General features: G+C 42.2%; 1 protein-coding gene across 1 annotated transcript in view; it reads left to right on the top strand.

Moving 5' to 3' along the window:
* The first annotated feature begins 11,505 nt into the window (after window positions 1–11,505).
* The window catches only part of LOC124805162 (cytochrome P450 4C1-like), a 108,259-nt gene continuing 102,111 nt past the window's right edge, over window positions 11,506–17,653 (top strand). Inside the window, exon 1 of the mRNA XM_047265642.1 lies at window positions 11,506–11,710. Within this exon, the coding sequence (XP_047121598.1) occupies window positions 11,539–11,710 (172 nt within the window). The 5' untranslated portion in view covers window positions 11,506–11,538. The remainder of the gene's footprint in view (window positions 11,711–17,653) is intronic.

The following is a 17,653-nucleotide window of genomic DNA, read 5'->3' as shown; positions in this document are numbered from 1 at the left end:
TACGTCAAAACAACCTATTCCTCTTCTACTGTATTCAATTTCCCTGTTCTTGTCAATTGTTCCCTAATGCTCCCGCTGAAACTCTCTACAACCTCTGGATCTTTCAGTTTATCCAGGTCCCATCTCCTAAAATTCCTACCTTCTTGTAGTTTCTTCAGTTTTAATCAACAGTTTATAACAAGTTAATTGTGGTCAGAGTCCTACATTTTGCAGTTACTTCAGTTTTAATGTACAGTTCATAACCAATAAATTGTGGTCAGAGTTCACATCAGCCCCTGGAAATGCCTTAGAATTTAAAACCTGATACCGAAATCTCTGTCTTAGCATTATATAACCAATCTGAAACCTGCCGGTGTCTCCAAGTCTCTTCCACGTATGCAACCTTCTCTCATAATTCTTAAACCAAGTGTTAGCTATGATTCAAATTATGTTCTGTGCAAAATTCTACCAGGCGGCTTTCTCTTTCATTCGTTCCCTCCAGTCCATGTTCACCTAGTACTTTTTCTTCTCTTCCTTTTCCTGCTATCGAATTCCAGTCTCCCATGACTATTAAATGTTCGTCTCCCTTAACTATCTGAATAATTCTTTTACCTCGTAACATATTTCTTCAATCTCTTCCTCATCTGTTTAACTAGTTGGCACAGAGACTTGTACTACTTTGATAGTTGTGGGCTTCGTTTCTGTCTTGGCTACAATAATGCGTTCACTCTGCTGTTCATCGTAGCTTATCAGCGTTCCTATTATTTATTCATTATTAAACCTACTCCCGCAGTAGCCGTTCGATTTTGTATTTGTAATCCTGAATTCAGCTGACCGGGAATCCTGTTCATCCTTCCACCAAGCTTCGCTAGTTCTCGCTATATGTAACTCCAACCTGTCCATTTCCCTTTTTAAATTTTCTAACCTACCTGCCCCATTAAGGGGACAATCCAGGCTCCGATCCGTAGAACGCCAGTTGTGTATCTCCTGAAAACGACGTTCTCCTGAGTAGTCCCCGACTGGGGATCCGAATGGGCGACTTTTTTACCTCCCGAATATTTTACACAAGAAGATAGTATCATTTAACCATAGAGTAGAGCTGCATGCCCTCGGGAAAAATTACGGCTGTAGTTTCCCCTTGTTTTCACTTGTTGCAGTACCAGCAGAGCAACAGAACGTTTTGGTTGATGTTACAGGGCAAGATTAGTCATCATCCAGACTGTTGGCCCTACAGCTACTGAAAATGTGCTGACCTTCTTCAGGAACCCCCTTTTTGTTTGGCCACTCATCAGATACCCATCCGTTGTGGTTGCACTTACGGTAGAGCTATTTGTATATTTGTATCGCTGAGGCATCAAAACCCGCACCCCCACCCCCCACCCCCCACCACCACCACCCCATCCCACCAATGGCAAGGTCCAAGCTTCATATATCAGTAGAAATAGTTACAATAAATGGCTATATAAGAACAAAGTGCACATTGGGCAATATCAGTGAGTTGTATGCTCTCATAGAAGTAAGATCTGTGTGGACGTGCGGCACTTCAGTCGCTTCTAAAAGCATTCAAAATTATTAGTGTGACAGTTCTAGGCACTCTTTCTGTGTTTCTTCATTTTTATGGGACAATACAAGGGAACAGAACTTTAAATTACTGTTACAAAATACCGATACGTTGTGGAAGAAAGAGATAGCATGTCAGTATGTCGTTGCATTTACAGCATATAAGAAAGTGTGAAGTAAACCATTTACACTGAAGAGCCAAAGAAATTGATACACCTGCCTAATATCGTGTAGGACCCCCGCGAGCACGCAGAAGTGCCACAACATGACATGGCATGGACTCGACTAATGTCTGAAGTACTGCTGGAGTGATTTAACACCATGAATCCTGCAGGGCTGTCCATAAACCAGCACGCTGCAAGGCATCACAGATATTCTCAATAATGTTCACGTCTGGGGATTATGGTGGCCAGCGCAAGTGTTTAAACTCAGAAGAGTGGGGCGCCGCATTGCCCTCCTGGAATTGCCTGTCCGTCGGAATGCACAATGGACACGAATGGATGCAGGTAATCAAACAGGATGCTTGCGTAAATGTCGCCTGCCACAGCTGTATCTAGACGTATCAGGAGTCCCCTATTACTTCAATTGCACACGCCCCGTACTATTACAGAGCCTCGACCAGCTTGAAAAAGCCCTCTACTGACATTCAGGGTCCATGGATTCATGAGACTGTCTCCATGCCTGTACACGTCCATCCGCTCGATAGAATTTGAAACTAGACTCGTCCGACTAGGCAATATGTTTCCAGTCATCAACAGACCAATATCGGTGTTGACGGGCCGAGGCGAGGCGTAAAGAGTAGGCCTCCGGCTCCGAAAGCCCATATCGATGATGTTTCGTTGAATGGTTCGCACGCTGACACTTTCTGATGGCTCAGAATTGAAATTTGCAGCAATCTGCGGAAGGGTTGCACTTCTGTCACGTTGAACGATTCTCTTTACTCGTCGTTTGTCTCGTTCTTGCAGTATCTTTCTCCGACCGCAGCGATGTCGGGGATTTGATGTTTTATCAGATTCTTGATATTCACGGAACATTCGTGAAATGGTCTTACGGGAAAACCCTCGCTTCATCACTACCTCGGAGATGCTGTGTCACATCGCTCGTGCGCCGACTATAACACCACGTTCAGACTCACTTAAATCTTGATAATCTGCCACTGTAGCAGCAGTAACCGATCTAACAACTGCGTCAGACGCTTGTCTTATATAGGCATTGCCGTCCTCGGCGCCGTATTCTGCCTGTTTACATATCTCTGTATTTGAATACGCATGCCTATATCAGACTTTTTGGCGCTTCAGTGTATTTAGTAAAAGGTAGCCACATATTGTTGAGGATGTCTGTTTTTAGCAAGCTCAAGTTAAATCAGTTTTCGGGGAATATTAAAACATTAATAGGGTATGTGGCCACTCCCTGGACATAAACGACGTCAAATATCATACACTTTTTTTAAGTTCTTAACAACGAATATTTTTATTTATTGTATTATACGGGCACATCCCGCAACGCAGGAGGTTACAATGATGCAATCGGTATTGTTAAATGAATTCACTTCACGGCATATGCAGCAAGTTGTTTAGGAAATTTGAGAGACCACGAAACGATTTAATATTTCCTGGAGCATTGTACAACCAGCTATTGATGATGTCTAGTTTTTTCAACACGCACAGGAAAAATTGCTGCTGCTTGCTGCATTCGTGTTTACATATTTGAACCGTCTCCTCTTATTTTAAGCAGTAAGTCTCCCACGAGTTCAAACAACTTATGGGCAATCTCGTGGAACGTCTCATGGAATCGTTAAAGCACCCGCTTACTTGCAGAAGGGGAGGCACTGCAGTTGTGGCTGCAGAACATGGCTCACCGTTGAGATCCCATAAGCTCCAACAGCACTCACACTCACTCCAGAACATGTCTCTTCCTGTAGGCGAAGTGGATCAAGCACTGAGTCGTGGAGCCACATGTGAGATCTGTGCAGAGGCAACATAATTGCCATACTTAACAGGATAAGAGGAAGAGGCTTGCGGTTGTCAGTGTGTGCTTGTCAGTACAGAACCAACATAGTCGCCACACCTAAGAGATAATAGGAAGAGATTCGTGGTTGTGAGCGCGTCTGGAAATGTATAGCGACACCAGTTCTGTATCTTTTATGCTGACCTACTGGAATTCTCTTTGTAGTTGCAAGGAAATCAGGACACTTTGTAAAAACCTTGCTTGGGAATAAACATTTGTTATTGGCTCTGAGCACTATGGGACTTAACTTCTGAGGTCATCAGTCCCCTAGAACTTAGAACTACTTAAACCTAACTAACCTAAGGACATCACACACATCCACGCCCGAGGCAGGATTCGAACCTGTGACCGTAGGGGTCGCTCGGTTCCGGACTGTAGCGCCTAGAACCACTCGGCGCTTTTTTTATTCACATGAAAGTTTACTGATCAGTTGTTTGCAGGGTAACCAACAGTGAATAAAATAAATCTGGACTACGTGTGTATAGCACAGCAAAGGGTGGTTACAAATTTGTCCTGACGGAATACCAGTTAATTTATGAGTGAAAGCTTCATGATTTTTAAGGAAAGATTTTAAAGTCATACAGTTGTTACTAAGCTATTGTTGCTAAGATTTACATACTTGTATGGAAGTTAATGAAGTGTCTAGTGTAATATTATTCATAATATGGAGTCTCACTATCTTTGAGATTACGTGATGGCTGCAAGATGTTTCTAGTTATCATTACTGTTTTATTGTTGCTTTTTGCACTACACTTTCAGTTGCTGATTTTTATGACCCCGAACCTGCAATCGTCCGGCCAGAACTGTGCGTTGTTTGATTGTTCGGTGAGGTGACACATAGAAACCGTAACTCATGAGATATTACTTCACTTTATTACATTAATGAATAAAAGATTTACTTAACTTCGACACACTTCTTTCCTACAGGAGCACTGGTTAATTTACAGCTGTTATTGACTATCAAAGCATCACTTCATTCACTAATTAACAAACTGTTCTCTTGAGATACAGCGTCAACATTTACTAGAGTATGAGTTCATCATGAGCTTTAACAAGTCTTGCTCCTACATTATGAAGTTGACTCTCTCAGATGAGCTCGCGAACTAGGGCAAAGTGCTTCTGTGTTCGGCTCTACATTGACCTCTGGTGCGAGAATGCTGCTGTGCTGAGAGGGGAGTTGTGGTGTTCAAGAACCCCTCCCCTACGGCTTTGTGAACCGCAGCGAGACCTCGCGAACGTCTCTGGTATCGATATGTTGCGACTGTCATCTCTGGATGATACCACAATGATGTACGTGAAGAAAATTGTTCTTTCCTGCTAAAACACATTAAAGTTACATCCTTTTCTCTGTGCCGTTAAAGCGGAGTTATTGAACGCAGTTTACCGAAATTCCTTCACCAGGGAAGACGAATGGAATATTCCAGAATTTGAAACACGAACAGCTGCTAGCATGAGTTTCTTAGAAGTAGATACCTTACGGGTTGCGAAGCAACTCAAATCGCTTGATACGGGCAAGTCTCCAGGTCCAGATTGTATACCGATTAGGTTCCTTTCAGATTATGCTGATACAATAGCTCCCTACTTAGCAATCATATATAACAGCTCGCTCACCGATAGATCTGTACCTACAGATTGGAAAATTGCGCAGGTCGCACGAGTGTTTAAGAAGGGTAGTAGGAGTAATCCATCGAACTACAGACCTATATCATTGACGTCGGTTTGCAGTAGGGTTTTTGAGCATATACTGTATTCAAACATTATGAATCACCTCGAAGGGAACGATCTATTGATACGTAATCAGCATGGTTTCAGAAAACATCGTTCTTGTGCAACGCAGCTAGCTCTTTATTCGCACGAAGTAATGGCCGCTATCGACAGGGGATCTCAAGTTGATTCCGTATTTCTAGATTTCCGGAAAGCTTTTGACACCGTTCCTCACAAGCGACTTCTAATCAAGCTGCGGGCCTATGGGGTATCGTCTCAGTTGTGCGACTGGATTCGTGATTTCCTGTCAGGAAGGTCGCAGTTCGTTGTAATAGACGGCAAATCATCGAGTAAAACTGAAGTGATATCAGGTGTTTCCCAGGGAAGCGTCCTGGGACCTCTGCTGTTCCTGATCTATATAAATCACCTGGGTGACAATCTGAGCAGTTTTCTTAGGTTGTTCGCAGATGAGGCTGTAATTTAGGTCATCCGAAGACCAGTATCAGTTGCAAAGCGATTTAGAAAAGATTGCTGTATGGTGTGGCAGGTGGCAGTTGACGCTAAATAACGAAAAGTGTGAGGTAATCCACACGAGTTCCAAAAGATATCCGTTGGAATTCGATTACTCGATAAATAGTAAAATTCTCAAGGCTGTCAATTCAACTAAGTATCTGGGTGTTAAAATTACGAACAACTTCAGTTGGAAAGACCACATAGATAATATTGTGGGGAAGGCGAGCCAAAGGTTGAGTATCATTGGCAGGACACTTAGAAGATGCAACAAGGCCACTAAAGAGACAGCTTGCACTACACTCGTTCGTCCTCTGTTAGAATATTGCTGCGCGGTGTGGGATCCTTACCAGGTGAGATTGACGGAGGACATCGAAAGGGTGCAAAAAAGGGCAGCTCGTTTTGTGTTATCACGTAATAGGGGACAGAGTGTGGCAGATATGATACGCGAGTTGGGATGGAAGTCATTAAAGCAAAGACGTTTTTCGTCGCGGCGAGATCTATTTACGAAATTTCAGTCACCAACTTTCTCTTCCGAATGCGAAAATATTTTGTTGAGTCCAACCTACATAGGTAAGAATTATCATCAAAATAAAATAAGAGAAATCAGAGCTCGAATAGAAAGGTTTAGATGTTCGTTTTTCCCGCGCGCTGTTCGGGAGTGGAATGGTAGAGAGATAGTATGATTGTGGTTCGATGAACCCTCTGCCAAGCACTTAAATGTGAATTGCAGAGTAATCATGTAGATGGAGATGTAAGTTCCAGATGAAAAGGCTATATACAACAATAGAAGTCAGCTTTATTGCACTAAGAGAGACAGCAAATGTCGTTAAATGATATGAATAGAAAACTCAGACACTTGTGTATCAAGATTGGTCAGGACAGAACCCGCGCCGGCCGGAGTGGCCGAGCGGTTCTACTCGCTACAGTCTGGAACCGCGCGACCGCTACAGTCGCAGATTCGGATCCTGCCTCGGACAGGGATGTGTGTGATGTCCTTGAAATGTAACGCTTGATGTTCAAATTATCGGCTATGAGAACCAGAGGTGACAGTGTTGTATACTCAATGGGAACCTATGTGGTCACGACAGGTGCTGGTCCCGTATGATGATGACGAATGCAATAAGGCCACCTTCGCCCTCCACAGAAACTCCTTACGTGGTCGTGTCCACGGTTTTGCTGCTAGCAGAATGGAATCTAGTCTAGGAACGTGTACTGGTGCCATTTACTTATTCATCGTTATCATTGGGCACTTAAAGGGAAGGTGCAACATTGGTAGTGCTCCTGACGGCGCCATCGCGTCCATGTGTATATTGATGCCGATGATAACAAACTTATTTCCTGACACAAAACTCATAACGTAGCTGTACTACAATGCTGTACGGCCGAACAAACAATAAAGCCACGAAACATATTCGCAGTTGCGAATATGGATAACCATCAGCCACGCGGGATTAGCCGAGCGGTCTGAGGCGCTGCAGTCATGGACTGTGCGGCTGGTCCCGGCGCAGGTTCGAGTCCTCCCTCGGGCATGGGTGTGTGTGTTTGTCCTTAGGATCATTTAGGTTAAGTAGCGTGTAAGCTTAGGGACTGATGACCTTAGCAGTTAAGTCCCATAAGATTTCACACATATTTCAACATTTTTTTTTATAACCATCAGCTGTATAATGGAATGACAATGAAAATTTGTGCCGGATTTCCCGCTTATCGCGAGCGGAGGCCTTATCATTAAGCTATACGAGCACTGCTCACAGCCAGATCCTGTACAGGAGTACACATAATGGATGTACGAGTGCAGGTTGTAGACACACGGTTGAACATGAGGAAGCTTGGGTCTGGACGTGAGTCATGCTCGGGTATACTAATGGTAAGACAACGGAGCACGCTAAACGGAAAATCGTGGTTCTTGTCACGGTCTAACACAAGTTTTAATGGTCATCATCCAATTATATTGCTGATGGTTGCCCATATTCTTAACTGCGAATATATCTCATGTACTACATAGTGGCTGTAGTCTCCGCAGTGCCAGTCCCTTCAGTCACGCATGCGTGTCCGAAGGACCATTGCATCGTAATTCGGAAAAACACAGGCACTACAATACCACGACGAACAAAAAGTCTGTTCTCTCAACTGCTAGAAGTATGGGGTCCTTGAGAAGCTAAATGGCGTTCAGTATCGCCCTCCTGAAACCACAGATTCCACATTAATATGACAATCATACTCTCCCCAGTAACAAGAGCAGCAGTAGTGCAGAACTATGAAACTACAGCCTCCATAGGAGCCGATCATGCCGCTACCCCATCTGACAGGTACTGTAAAACGTTTCTCCTTCTTCTACGAGGCACATAATATTCAGATGTGATTTCTAATGAGAAAAGCACTGGGTAACATTTCCTTGTATACAGAGCGTAGATATCGTTATTGCTATCTGCTCATTTGCACATCAAAGCTTGTAGTAGACTTAACGTGAATTTGCCGTTTTGGCGTTCTGCCTTAATAGAGTTGTAATTTTAATGTTTCACGGGTAACCCAATGCTGTCAAATGCACCAGACTATAGAGGGTGATTTCGTGATGATATTTCTGGTATGGTGAAGAAAGGTAAATGTATGAATTTCAGGTAAGTCATCCTGGCCTGAAACGAACAAGTTGAAAGTAATAAGCGAAAATCGTTCCGACATCTTTTTTTAGTGGAATATATGTACTGGTACTGCCTTTGCTAAGACTGTAGAGTAAGCAACTTTCAGCGGTGATACAGTCTGGAACCGCGCGGCCGCTACGGTCGCAGGTTCGAATCCTGCCTCGGGCATGGATGTGTGTGATGTCCTTAGGTTAGTTAGGTTTAAGTAGTTCTAAGTTCTAGGGGACTGATGACCTTGGAAGTTAAGTCCCATAGTGCTCAGAGCCATTTTTTTTCAGAGGTGACAGTATGGACCAAAACAAGGAAAATAGTCTGAGAGTCCTAAACATGGGCTCTAAAACATATACTGTGAAACATATCCCTTCAACTGCAAGTTCTTTGGCTGCATATTTTTGGAGGAGGTAGTGTGGACCAAAACAAGAAATAAAAGTCCAGTAAATGTGGGCTCTAGAACGCATACTTTAATGCCTATAGGCACTCGTTCAGTAGAATTGTTTCACAGCAGCAAAGATGAACAAGTGCTAATTGGTCTTAAGATATGCACTTTAGAGCCCATGTTTAGTGAACTTTTTTCCTCGTTTAAAAATACTTGTCTCAGCGTTTTTGGAAATATAACCACACGGAAGTGAAAGAGCGTGTGATTTTTTTAAAAAAAACATACATCATTATTAAAGAATTACTGAAGTATTTTTACAGCTACATTTAGAAACAATGGTATTTTACATTTTAGTTACAAATAAAAATCCGTATTTCAGTGTTTTTGAAAACTGAACCCCTAAGGGCTTGAAATAGAGGATGATATTTTTTTATGAACATGTATTACTATAAAAGCATTTTTAAAGCTAAATCTATGAAAATTTAAATTTAGCTACTCAGTAAAAACTATGTTTATCATTAAAGCCCCAGGGGGTCAAATGGGGGATGAAAGATTTTATGGAAATATTTCTTTGTGAAGAATTTTTGAAGTTAAATCTATGAACATTTGTATTTGACTTATCTGTTAAAAATAGAACATACAAATGTCACTGTTTTTCGTAATTCAACCCTAAGGGGATGAAATAGGGTCAGACTGACTCACTACTCATCCCCGCCCACTGTTACTTTCTCAGTCAGAAAATAAAAAATACGTGTTTCACCATTTTTGGAAAATGGAACCACCAAGGGGGTATAATAACTGGAAAAAGTATTTTTTTTAAAATAAGTCATTACTAAAAAACTAAAAAAGGATTTAAAGGCTACTGGCAACTGGTATTTCACTTCTGGTTTGGAAATAAAAGAAATACGTGTCTCAGTGCTTCTGAAAAATCAATGCATGACGGTGTACAATAGGGTATGAAAATTTTTAAAAAAACATTTCATTCCATCAAAAAATTTTTGAACATTTATTTATGAAAATTGATATTTTACTTCTCGGTTATATACAAAGAAATATTTATTAGGTGATAAAAGTCGCTACGGGAATATCTCCACAAGAACGCAAAAAGCACGATTAAAGAAGGTTCGGGCTCCAGCTACGAGTATCACTTTTTGGTCAGAAGTACATTCGGAAAAGACAATGCATATAATTATGGCCTTAATTACGGTGGGGCAATGGCCTTGCCGAGGTGGGTACACCGGTTGCCATCAGATCTCCGAAGTAAAGCGCTGTCGGGCGTGGCCGGTACTTGGATGGGTGACCATCCGAGCCGCCATGTGCTGTTGCAATTTTTCGGGGTGCACTCAGCCTCGTGATGCCAATTGAGGAGCTACTCGACCGAATAGCAGCGGCAGCATTCATTCTTAATGGAGAAAAGTCTTCCGAAGTAAGAGTGATTTCAGGTGTGCCGCAGGGGAGTGTCATAAGACCGTTGCTATTCACAATATACATAAATGACCTTGTGGATGACATCGGAAGTTCACTGAGGCTTTTTGCAGATGATGCTGTGGTGTATCGAGAGGTTGTAACAATGGAAAATTGCACTGAAATGCAGGAGGATCTGCAGCGAATTGACGCATGGTGCAGGGAATGGCAATTGAATCTCTATGTAGACAAGTGTAATGTGCTGCGAATACATAGAAAGATAGATCCCTTATCATTTAGCTACAAAATAGCAGGTCAGCAACTGGAAGAAGTTAATTCCATAAATTATCTGGGAGTACGCATTAGGAGTGATTTAAAATGGAATGATCATATAAAGTTGATCGTCGGTAAAGCAGATGCCAGACTGAGATTCATTGGAAGAATCCTAAGGAAATGCAATCCGAAAACAAAGGAAGTAGGTTACAGTACGCTTATTCGCCCACTGCTTGAATACTGCTCAGCAGCGTGGGATCCGTACCAGACAGGGTTGATAGAAGAGATAGAGAAGATCCAACGGAGAGCAGCGGGCTTCGTTACAGCATCATTTAGTAATCGCGAAAGCGTTACGGAGATGACAGATAAACTCCAGTGGAAGACTCTGCAGGAGAGACTCTCAGTAGCTCGGTACGGGCTTTTGTTAAAGTTTCGAGAACATAACTTCACCGAAGAGTCAAGCAGTATATTGCTCCCTCCTACGTATATCTCGCGAAGAGACCATGAGGATAAAATCAGAGAGATTAGAGCACACACAGAAGCATACCGACAATCCTTCTTTCCACGAACAATACGAGACTGGAATAGAAGGGAGAACCGATAGAGGTACTCAGGGTACCCTCCGCCACACACCGTCAGGTGGCTTGCGGAGTATGGATGTAGATGTAGATGTAGAGTGAGAGGTCATGACGGTAACCACTGTGTCACCATTTAGACTGACCTTATTTCGTAATAAAAGACATTTAAAGAACGTCGAAAATTTTGACCATGGTTCTTTCAGAAACGGTCAAATATCTACGGGCAAGCCGAGCGAAGTTTCTGGGAAATGGGGTTATGGTACTTGCCGTGTTCTGCTCGTCAGTCGTTTCCGGACCAGGCTACCTGACCTTTTATTGGTGCATTTAGCCTTCTCCACAGCTCTTGAAAACATCATCACGGTATCACCCTGTATAGGACAGTAACCGCGCACTGGTCCCGCCGCGGTTGTCGGTGTTCGCGCTAGGCGGACCTGCGATAAGGAAGAGGGGGGGAAGATATGTAGGCTGCGTGAGAGCCGCGCCATTGTCTGTCCGGACGCTGCTCGCGATGGATGCGCAGGATCTGCTGGTTGCCGGAGTAGCCGTGGTGGTGCTGGTGGCACTGGTACAGCATGTGTCACGCAACTGGCGGCTCTGGAGGAGCGTGGGCTGCCTTCCGGGTCCTCCGGCCCTGCCCATCGTAGGGACCGCCTGGCTTTTCGTCGTCACTAAGCGCGAAGGTCAGTCACGCGCAGCACTGGCGTTTGCGCCATCCACCTGACGCTGGTGACCTTATAACTGCAAAACTACTTGAGATTTTTTGTGATCATCAGTCTCCTGACCGGTTTGATGCGGCCACTGCGAATTCCTCTCCTTCATTCTCTTCATCTGAGAGTACCACTTGCACCCGATGTCCACAGCAACTTGTTGGATGTATTCCAATCTCTGTTTTTCTTTACAGCTTTTATCCTCGGCAGCTCCCTCTAGTACCATGAGGGTTATATGTTTCAAGAAGTGTCCTATCAATCGTCTTCTTGTCAATGTTTTCCATACGTTTCTACCTCGTTCATTCTGCGGAGAACTCCTCATTCCGTATCTTATCAATCCACATCATTTTCAATATCCTTCTATGTAACACCACATCTCAAAAGCTTCGATTTCTTCATGATACAGTTTTCTCAACGCTCATGATTCACTTCCGTACAATTCACCCTTAACAATCTCACAAAGGTCATCCTTAGATTTTATACTAGTAGACTTATTTTGGTCAAGACTCGCCTCTTTGATCGTGTAACCTGCTTTTTATGTTCTCCTTGCTTCGTCTGGCATGTGTTATTTTGTCTCCAGAGTAGCATAATTCGTTAACTTCGTCTCCTTCGTAGTCACCTATTTTGATTTTAAGCTCATCGCTTCTCTCACTTCTGCTACTCCTCATTGCTTTCGTCTTCCTTCGATTTATTGTCATTAAATTATCATTAAATTCAACAGCTCCTGCGGTACTTACTCGCTTTCACCGAGGATTGAACTGTCATCGGCGATTCTTATTACTCACAACCTTTCACTCTGAATTTCAGTTCCACTCTTCAAACTTCATTTTATTTCCGTCATTGCTTCTTCGTTGTAGAGATTGAACACTAGAAGAAAAATGCTGCATCCCAGTCTTACATCCTTTCTAAGCCGAAATTTCGTTCTTGTTTTACAATCGTATTGCTTCTCTCAGTATTTGTACAAATTGTATATTACCCGTCTTTCCATATACCTTACTGCTACTTTTATCAGAACTTCGAACATCTTTCACCGTTTTACACTGTTCAAATGGCTCTGAGAACTATGTAAGAGAACTTGTAAGCTCATCAGTCCCCTAGAGCTCAGAACTACCTAAGGACATCACACACATCCATGCCCGAGGCAGGATTCGAACCTGCGACCGTAGCGGTCGCGCGGTTCCAGACTGTGGCGCCTAGAACCGCACGGCCGTCCCCGACCGGCTTTACACTGTTCAAATGGTTCAAACGGCTCTGAGCACTATGGGACTTAACATCTATGGTCATCAGTCCCCTAGAACTTAGAACTACTTAAACCTAACTAACCTAAGGACATCACACACATCCATGCCCGAGGCAGGATTCGAACCTGCGGTCGTAGCGGTCGCGCGGTTCCAGACTGTAGCGCCTAGAACCGCTCGGCCGTCCCCGACCGGCTTTACACTGTTCAAATGGTTCAAATGGCTCTGAGCACTATGGGACTTAACATCTATGGTCATCAGTCCCCTAGAACTTAGAACTACTTAAACCTAACTAACCTAAGGACATCACACACATCCATGCCCGAGGCAGGATTCGAACCTGCGACCGTAGCAGTCGCGCGGCTCCGGACTGAGCGCCTACAACCACTAGACCACCGCGGCCGGCTTTACACTGTCTAACGCTTCTCATAGATCGACAAAACCTACAAATCTGTTTAGTTTTCATTGAATATTGCTTCTGTTGCTCATCGCAACGACAGAAATTCCTCTCTGGTGTCTTTACTTTTCTGAACGCCAAAGAAGTCGTCATATAAGAACTCCTGATTTTTCTTTTGCGCCGGCCGGAGTGGCCGAGCGGTTAAAGGCGCTACAGTCTGGAACCGTACGACCACTACGGTCGCAGGTTCGAATCCTGCCTCGGGCGTGGATGTGTGTGATGTCCTTAGGTTAGTTAGATTTAAGTAGTTCTAAGTTCTAGGGGACTTATGACCACAGCAGTTGAGTCCCATAGTGCTCAGAGCCATTTGAACCATTTTTTTTTCTTTTGCGTCCTCCTGTATGTTATTCTTGTGAGTAACTTGGACGCATGAGACGTTAAGCTGATTACGCAACAGATCTCGAATTTGTCTGTCCTTGCTACCTTCGGGACTGTGTGGATGATATTTTACGGACAGGTTGATGCCATGTCTCCAGTCTTACAAATTCCGCACAAGAACCTGAACAGTCGTTTGTTTGCCACTTCCCCTATGACTTTCATCGAAAGGGTTCCAAAGATCTGTTAAACTTTTACTCTAACACTGGATCCCCTTTTTCCCACCCCGACTCACCTTTCCTCTTCTATCACGTCATCAGACTCCTTCTTGCCCTCAAGGAGACGTCCAACGTACTCTTTTCACCTACCCGCTCTCCTCTACGTTTCACAATGGAATGCTCATTGCACTATTAATGATGAAGTCCTTGATTTAATTTTAACGAAGGTTCTTTTGACTTTTCTATATGCTGAATCAGTTCTCCCGATGACCATTTCTATCAGATTTTTCCTGCAACTATATCAGCTTGGCTTCTGTAAACCTCCTTTTTATTTCATTCATAACTGTCCTTGTCTTTTCCTGAACATTTTTGTGCTTTCTACTTTCGTAGACGAATTGATGCATTTCTTCTGTTCCCAAGGGTTCTTCGCTGCTACTTGCCATACAACGATGCACTTCTGTCCAACATCTGTGATACCCTTTTTAGGGATTGTCATTTCTCTGCAACTGAACTTCCTGTTGTGGTAATGATTAATTAGGTCATTTTATGCACCTAACATTCTTTTTCCCTCTTTAATTTCAATATTCTTTTATAAAAACGTAAATGAAAGTCAAGTAATTTGAAAGTCCCCTAAAACGTCTGTGACGTCACTGGCTAACTCGCTGCTCCTACTCCCATAAAGCTAATGTCTTGTTTTGGAAATTACGTTTCGGAAATGGCGTGTAGTACCATACTGTACGAATACATCCATAAAAGGTCCTTAAAATTTTTTTTGAGAGTTCGAGAGAATGAGAAGATGTGTAAAATGTGGTTGCACTGTGCCGGAAAATTGCCACCACGTCGACGAACAAGTTCACTAACCTAATTACAAGCCAGTTGCACTGTGAAGTTAACCTTAATTTACTTCCGAGATATGCTTTCACACTGTTACAAGAAAGGATACAGTCATTGGACGAAATTAATCTCTTCGAGAAAATTGTCGTTTTTCCCATCTTCATAAAAGATATTCGATAGTTCAGGTTTTGTAGTGGTAGACCGCTGAATTTTACAATGTGATTTCCATAGACAGCTGGTTCGAATCCAACCCGAAAGAATATTTTAACTTATTTGTAAAGCGATCAACAGTCCTCTCATATGAAAACCAAATCACAATTACAAACTTTCACCCTACCGATCAGAAATAAAATATTATTGTGTATTCCTTGCTGTTTACGCGTTCTCACATTTGCAATTGCTGTTCACATAAGTAACATTCGAAAACATATTTCGTTGTTAATGTGACCATACACAGTTTAGTTTGTTACGAACAATGTTTTTTTTATCTTCGTACTTTCCAACTAGGATCCCTATTGCTCAAATAGGGAAGTTTTATGAGCTTACATAACGATGAAATAAATCTCCTTCGGACACTGGCGTTAGTTTACACTGCCAAACATCAGAGACATTACGATTGTGTTACCTGCATGTTGTACAAGTTTTATATCTCTCCGCACAGAAAACCTCATCGTCATAGACCTCATTGTACTGTGTGCTTATGGTGATGCTTTCCAAAAAAAGGATATTGTTTTTTCGCAAAGTAAATACATTTATCCTCTGTTGTCCATTTCTCAGACTAAGATTAATGTGAAGCTATATCCCACCATCGAAACAACTACTACAATGTGTTCTTGCTAACGCTATTTTCGTATTTCGTGTAAAACTTTTAAAAATTTGTGACCTTTCCAGTATTCGAACATTTGACCTCATTACCCAATATTCAGAGGTGCCATCCATTGCGCCACTGATCGGCCCGTCAGACCAGTATCCCTGCTGACTGTCTTCTATATAGGAAATCAACACTAAGGTTTGTCAAGAATAATTTTATTGTGCTTCTGGTCGTAACTCTTGACAGACAGTCGACAATCTGGTTACAATATAGTGACCCATTTGCAAAAGTTCTACAATTCCTCAGTTCTGAGAGAATTTAATGATGTTGCAAGGGGTAGGGAAAGGAATGTACGCCGCTCGAAATGGGTGGAGCATAAATCAGCAACTTTCGCTAGGTTTCCACTATCAACGTTCACATTGTTTCTATTGATGTGTAAAAATTGTAATGGTTACGTAAAAATTGTTTGCAGAAAAAGTACTTAAAATACTCGGAACTTCGGCTAACATTCCTCTAACATATGTAAAGCTTCGTCTTACTCCTAGTCTGTGACGTCACCGGAGCATCAGCGAATAACAAATCTCAATATCTAATGATTTTTAAGCTTTAATTACTTATAACTGACAGATATTTTGTGCGAATATTAACCGCAAATGCTATTTTAATACTATAATCAAACACAATAATAACAGGAGAATAACCTATTCTACATCCTTAGAGAACTTCAAATCAAATACTAATAAGGGTGACTTCTCCAGTAAATCTACCTTCTGTTCCTTCCTATACTAAAACGTTCTCATCATCCGTGATTATTAGATACGCATTTCCCTTTAAATACTGGATTAGCTTTGTGCATTATACCTCTATCCTCCGCTTATAACGCAGTCATGTTTGCCTGAGCTATCGTTGTTGACGTTGGTTCTCTGTTGATAGTGATAAGAATTATCTATCGCTGAAGCGTTCGTAGTAATATAAAATTAAAATCTTAAATAAAACAAAAACAAATGCCTGACAATAACATAATTTGAACCAAACCAACAAAAATAATAAAAAGCAACCGAATTACCACACATCACTTTTTATAATGGTAGCTATGTAAACGTGTAATATCACTGATCCACTGTCATCCAAGCTGTCAAGAGAGAAATAGCGTACATAAAAACCAACTAATATCAGATAAACGTCTCCAATGTACGAGTACACCTAAGCAGAAACCAATAATTCTAAAAAATAAAAGATATGCAGCAACGATATTATATGTAAGGTAAAAACGCGTAACGATGTATTATAACTTTTCTGACCATAGTTACAGATCACTACATTAAGACCATCGCTTACTTACGTATTTACAGTGCACCTGATGGGCTCATCGTGAATAATTTATAAAAAGAATTTAAAGAGCAGTATACCTGGCTGATTTTCGTAATAATCATATCATTAAAAGACATATTTTGCACTGCGGGCCCCAAAGAACAAAAGAACAAATTTTCGTAGTAAGTTGCCCTCTGCCCTACCTTCCTAACTATGACGAATCCTACCTCTGCTGCTGATGTGACCAGATTTATCTTATCAGGTATCCTTATTTGTTTCCATGTTATTTCGCGTAACCCATGCTGTATCTACGTAGGCTGTGTCTTTGCATTTCCTTTCCCTTATTTTCTAGCTTCCCTACTACGTTCAAACCTCATTCATCCCTCCGATCTGTAGATTGTTACCATTTCATTGGTTATTCAATCTTTTACTCTGGATACCTCTACATTGACAGTCTCCTGCCGTGGATCCGAATGGGAGATTAATTCGGAATATTTTGTCAGTGCAGAGATCATCATGACACTTTTGCAATTACAAGCCACATTTCCTGTGGACATACGTAAAGTGTCTCTAATACAGTGCAACCTTTAAAGATCTGCATCCTCACACTGCTACCCCACGGTTAGAGGGGCTAACCTGAAACTCTGTCCGCTCCTCGGCCCTCTTTCACAATGCCGTTGGCAGAACGTGGGTGACTCCTGATACCAGAAGTCTTCGATCGCTATCGATGGT

The sequence above is a fragment of the Schistocerca piceifrons genome, chromosome 7, assembly GCF_021461385.2.
Source record: "Schistocerca piceifrons isolate TAMUIC-IGC-003096 chromosome 7, iqSchPice1.1, whole genome shotgun sequence".
Classification (NCBI taxonomy): Eukaryota; Metazoa; Arthropoda; class Insecta; order Orthoptera; family Acrididae; genus Schistocerca; species Schistocerca piceifrons.
This window is presented reverse-complemented; position numbering and strand designations above follow the sequence as displayed.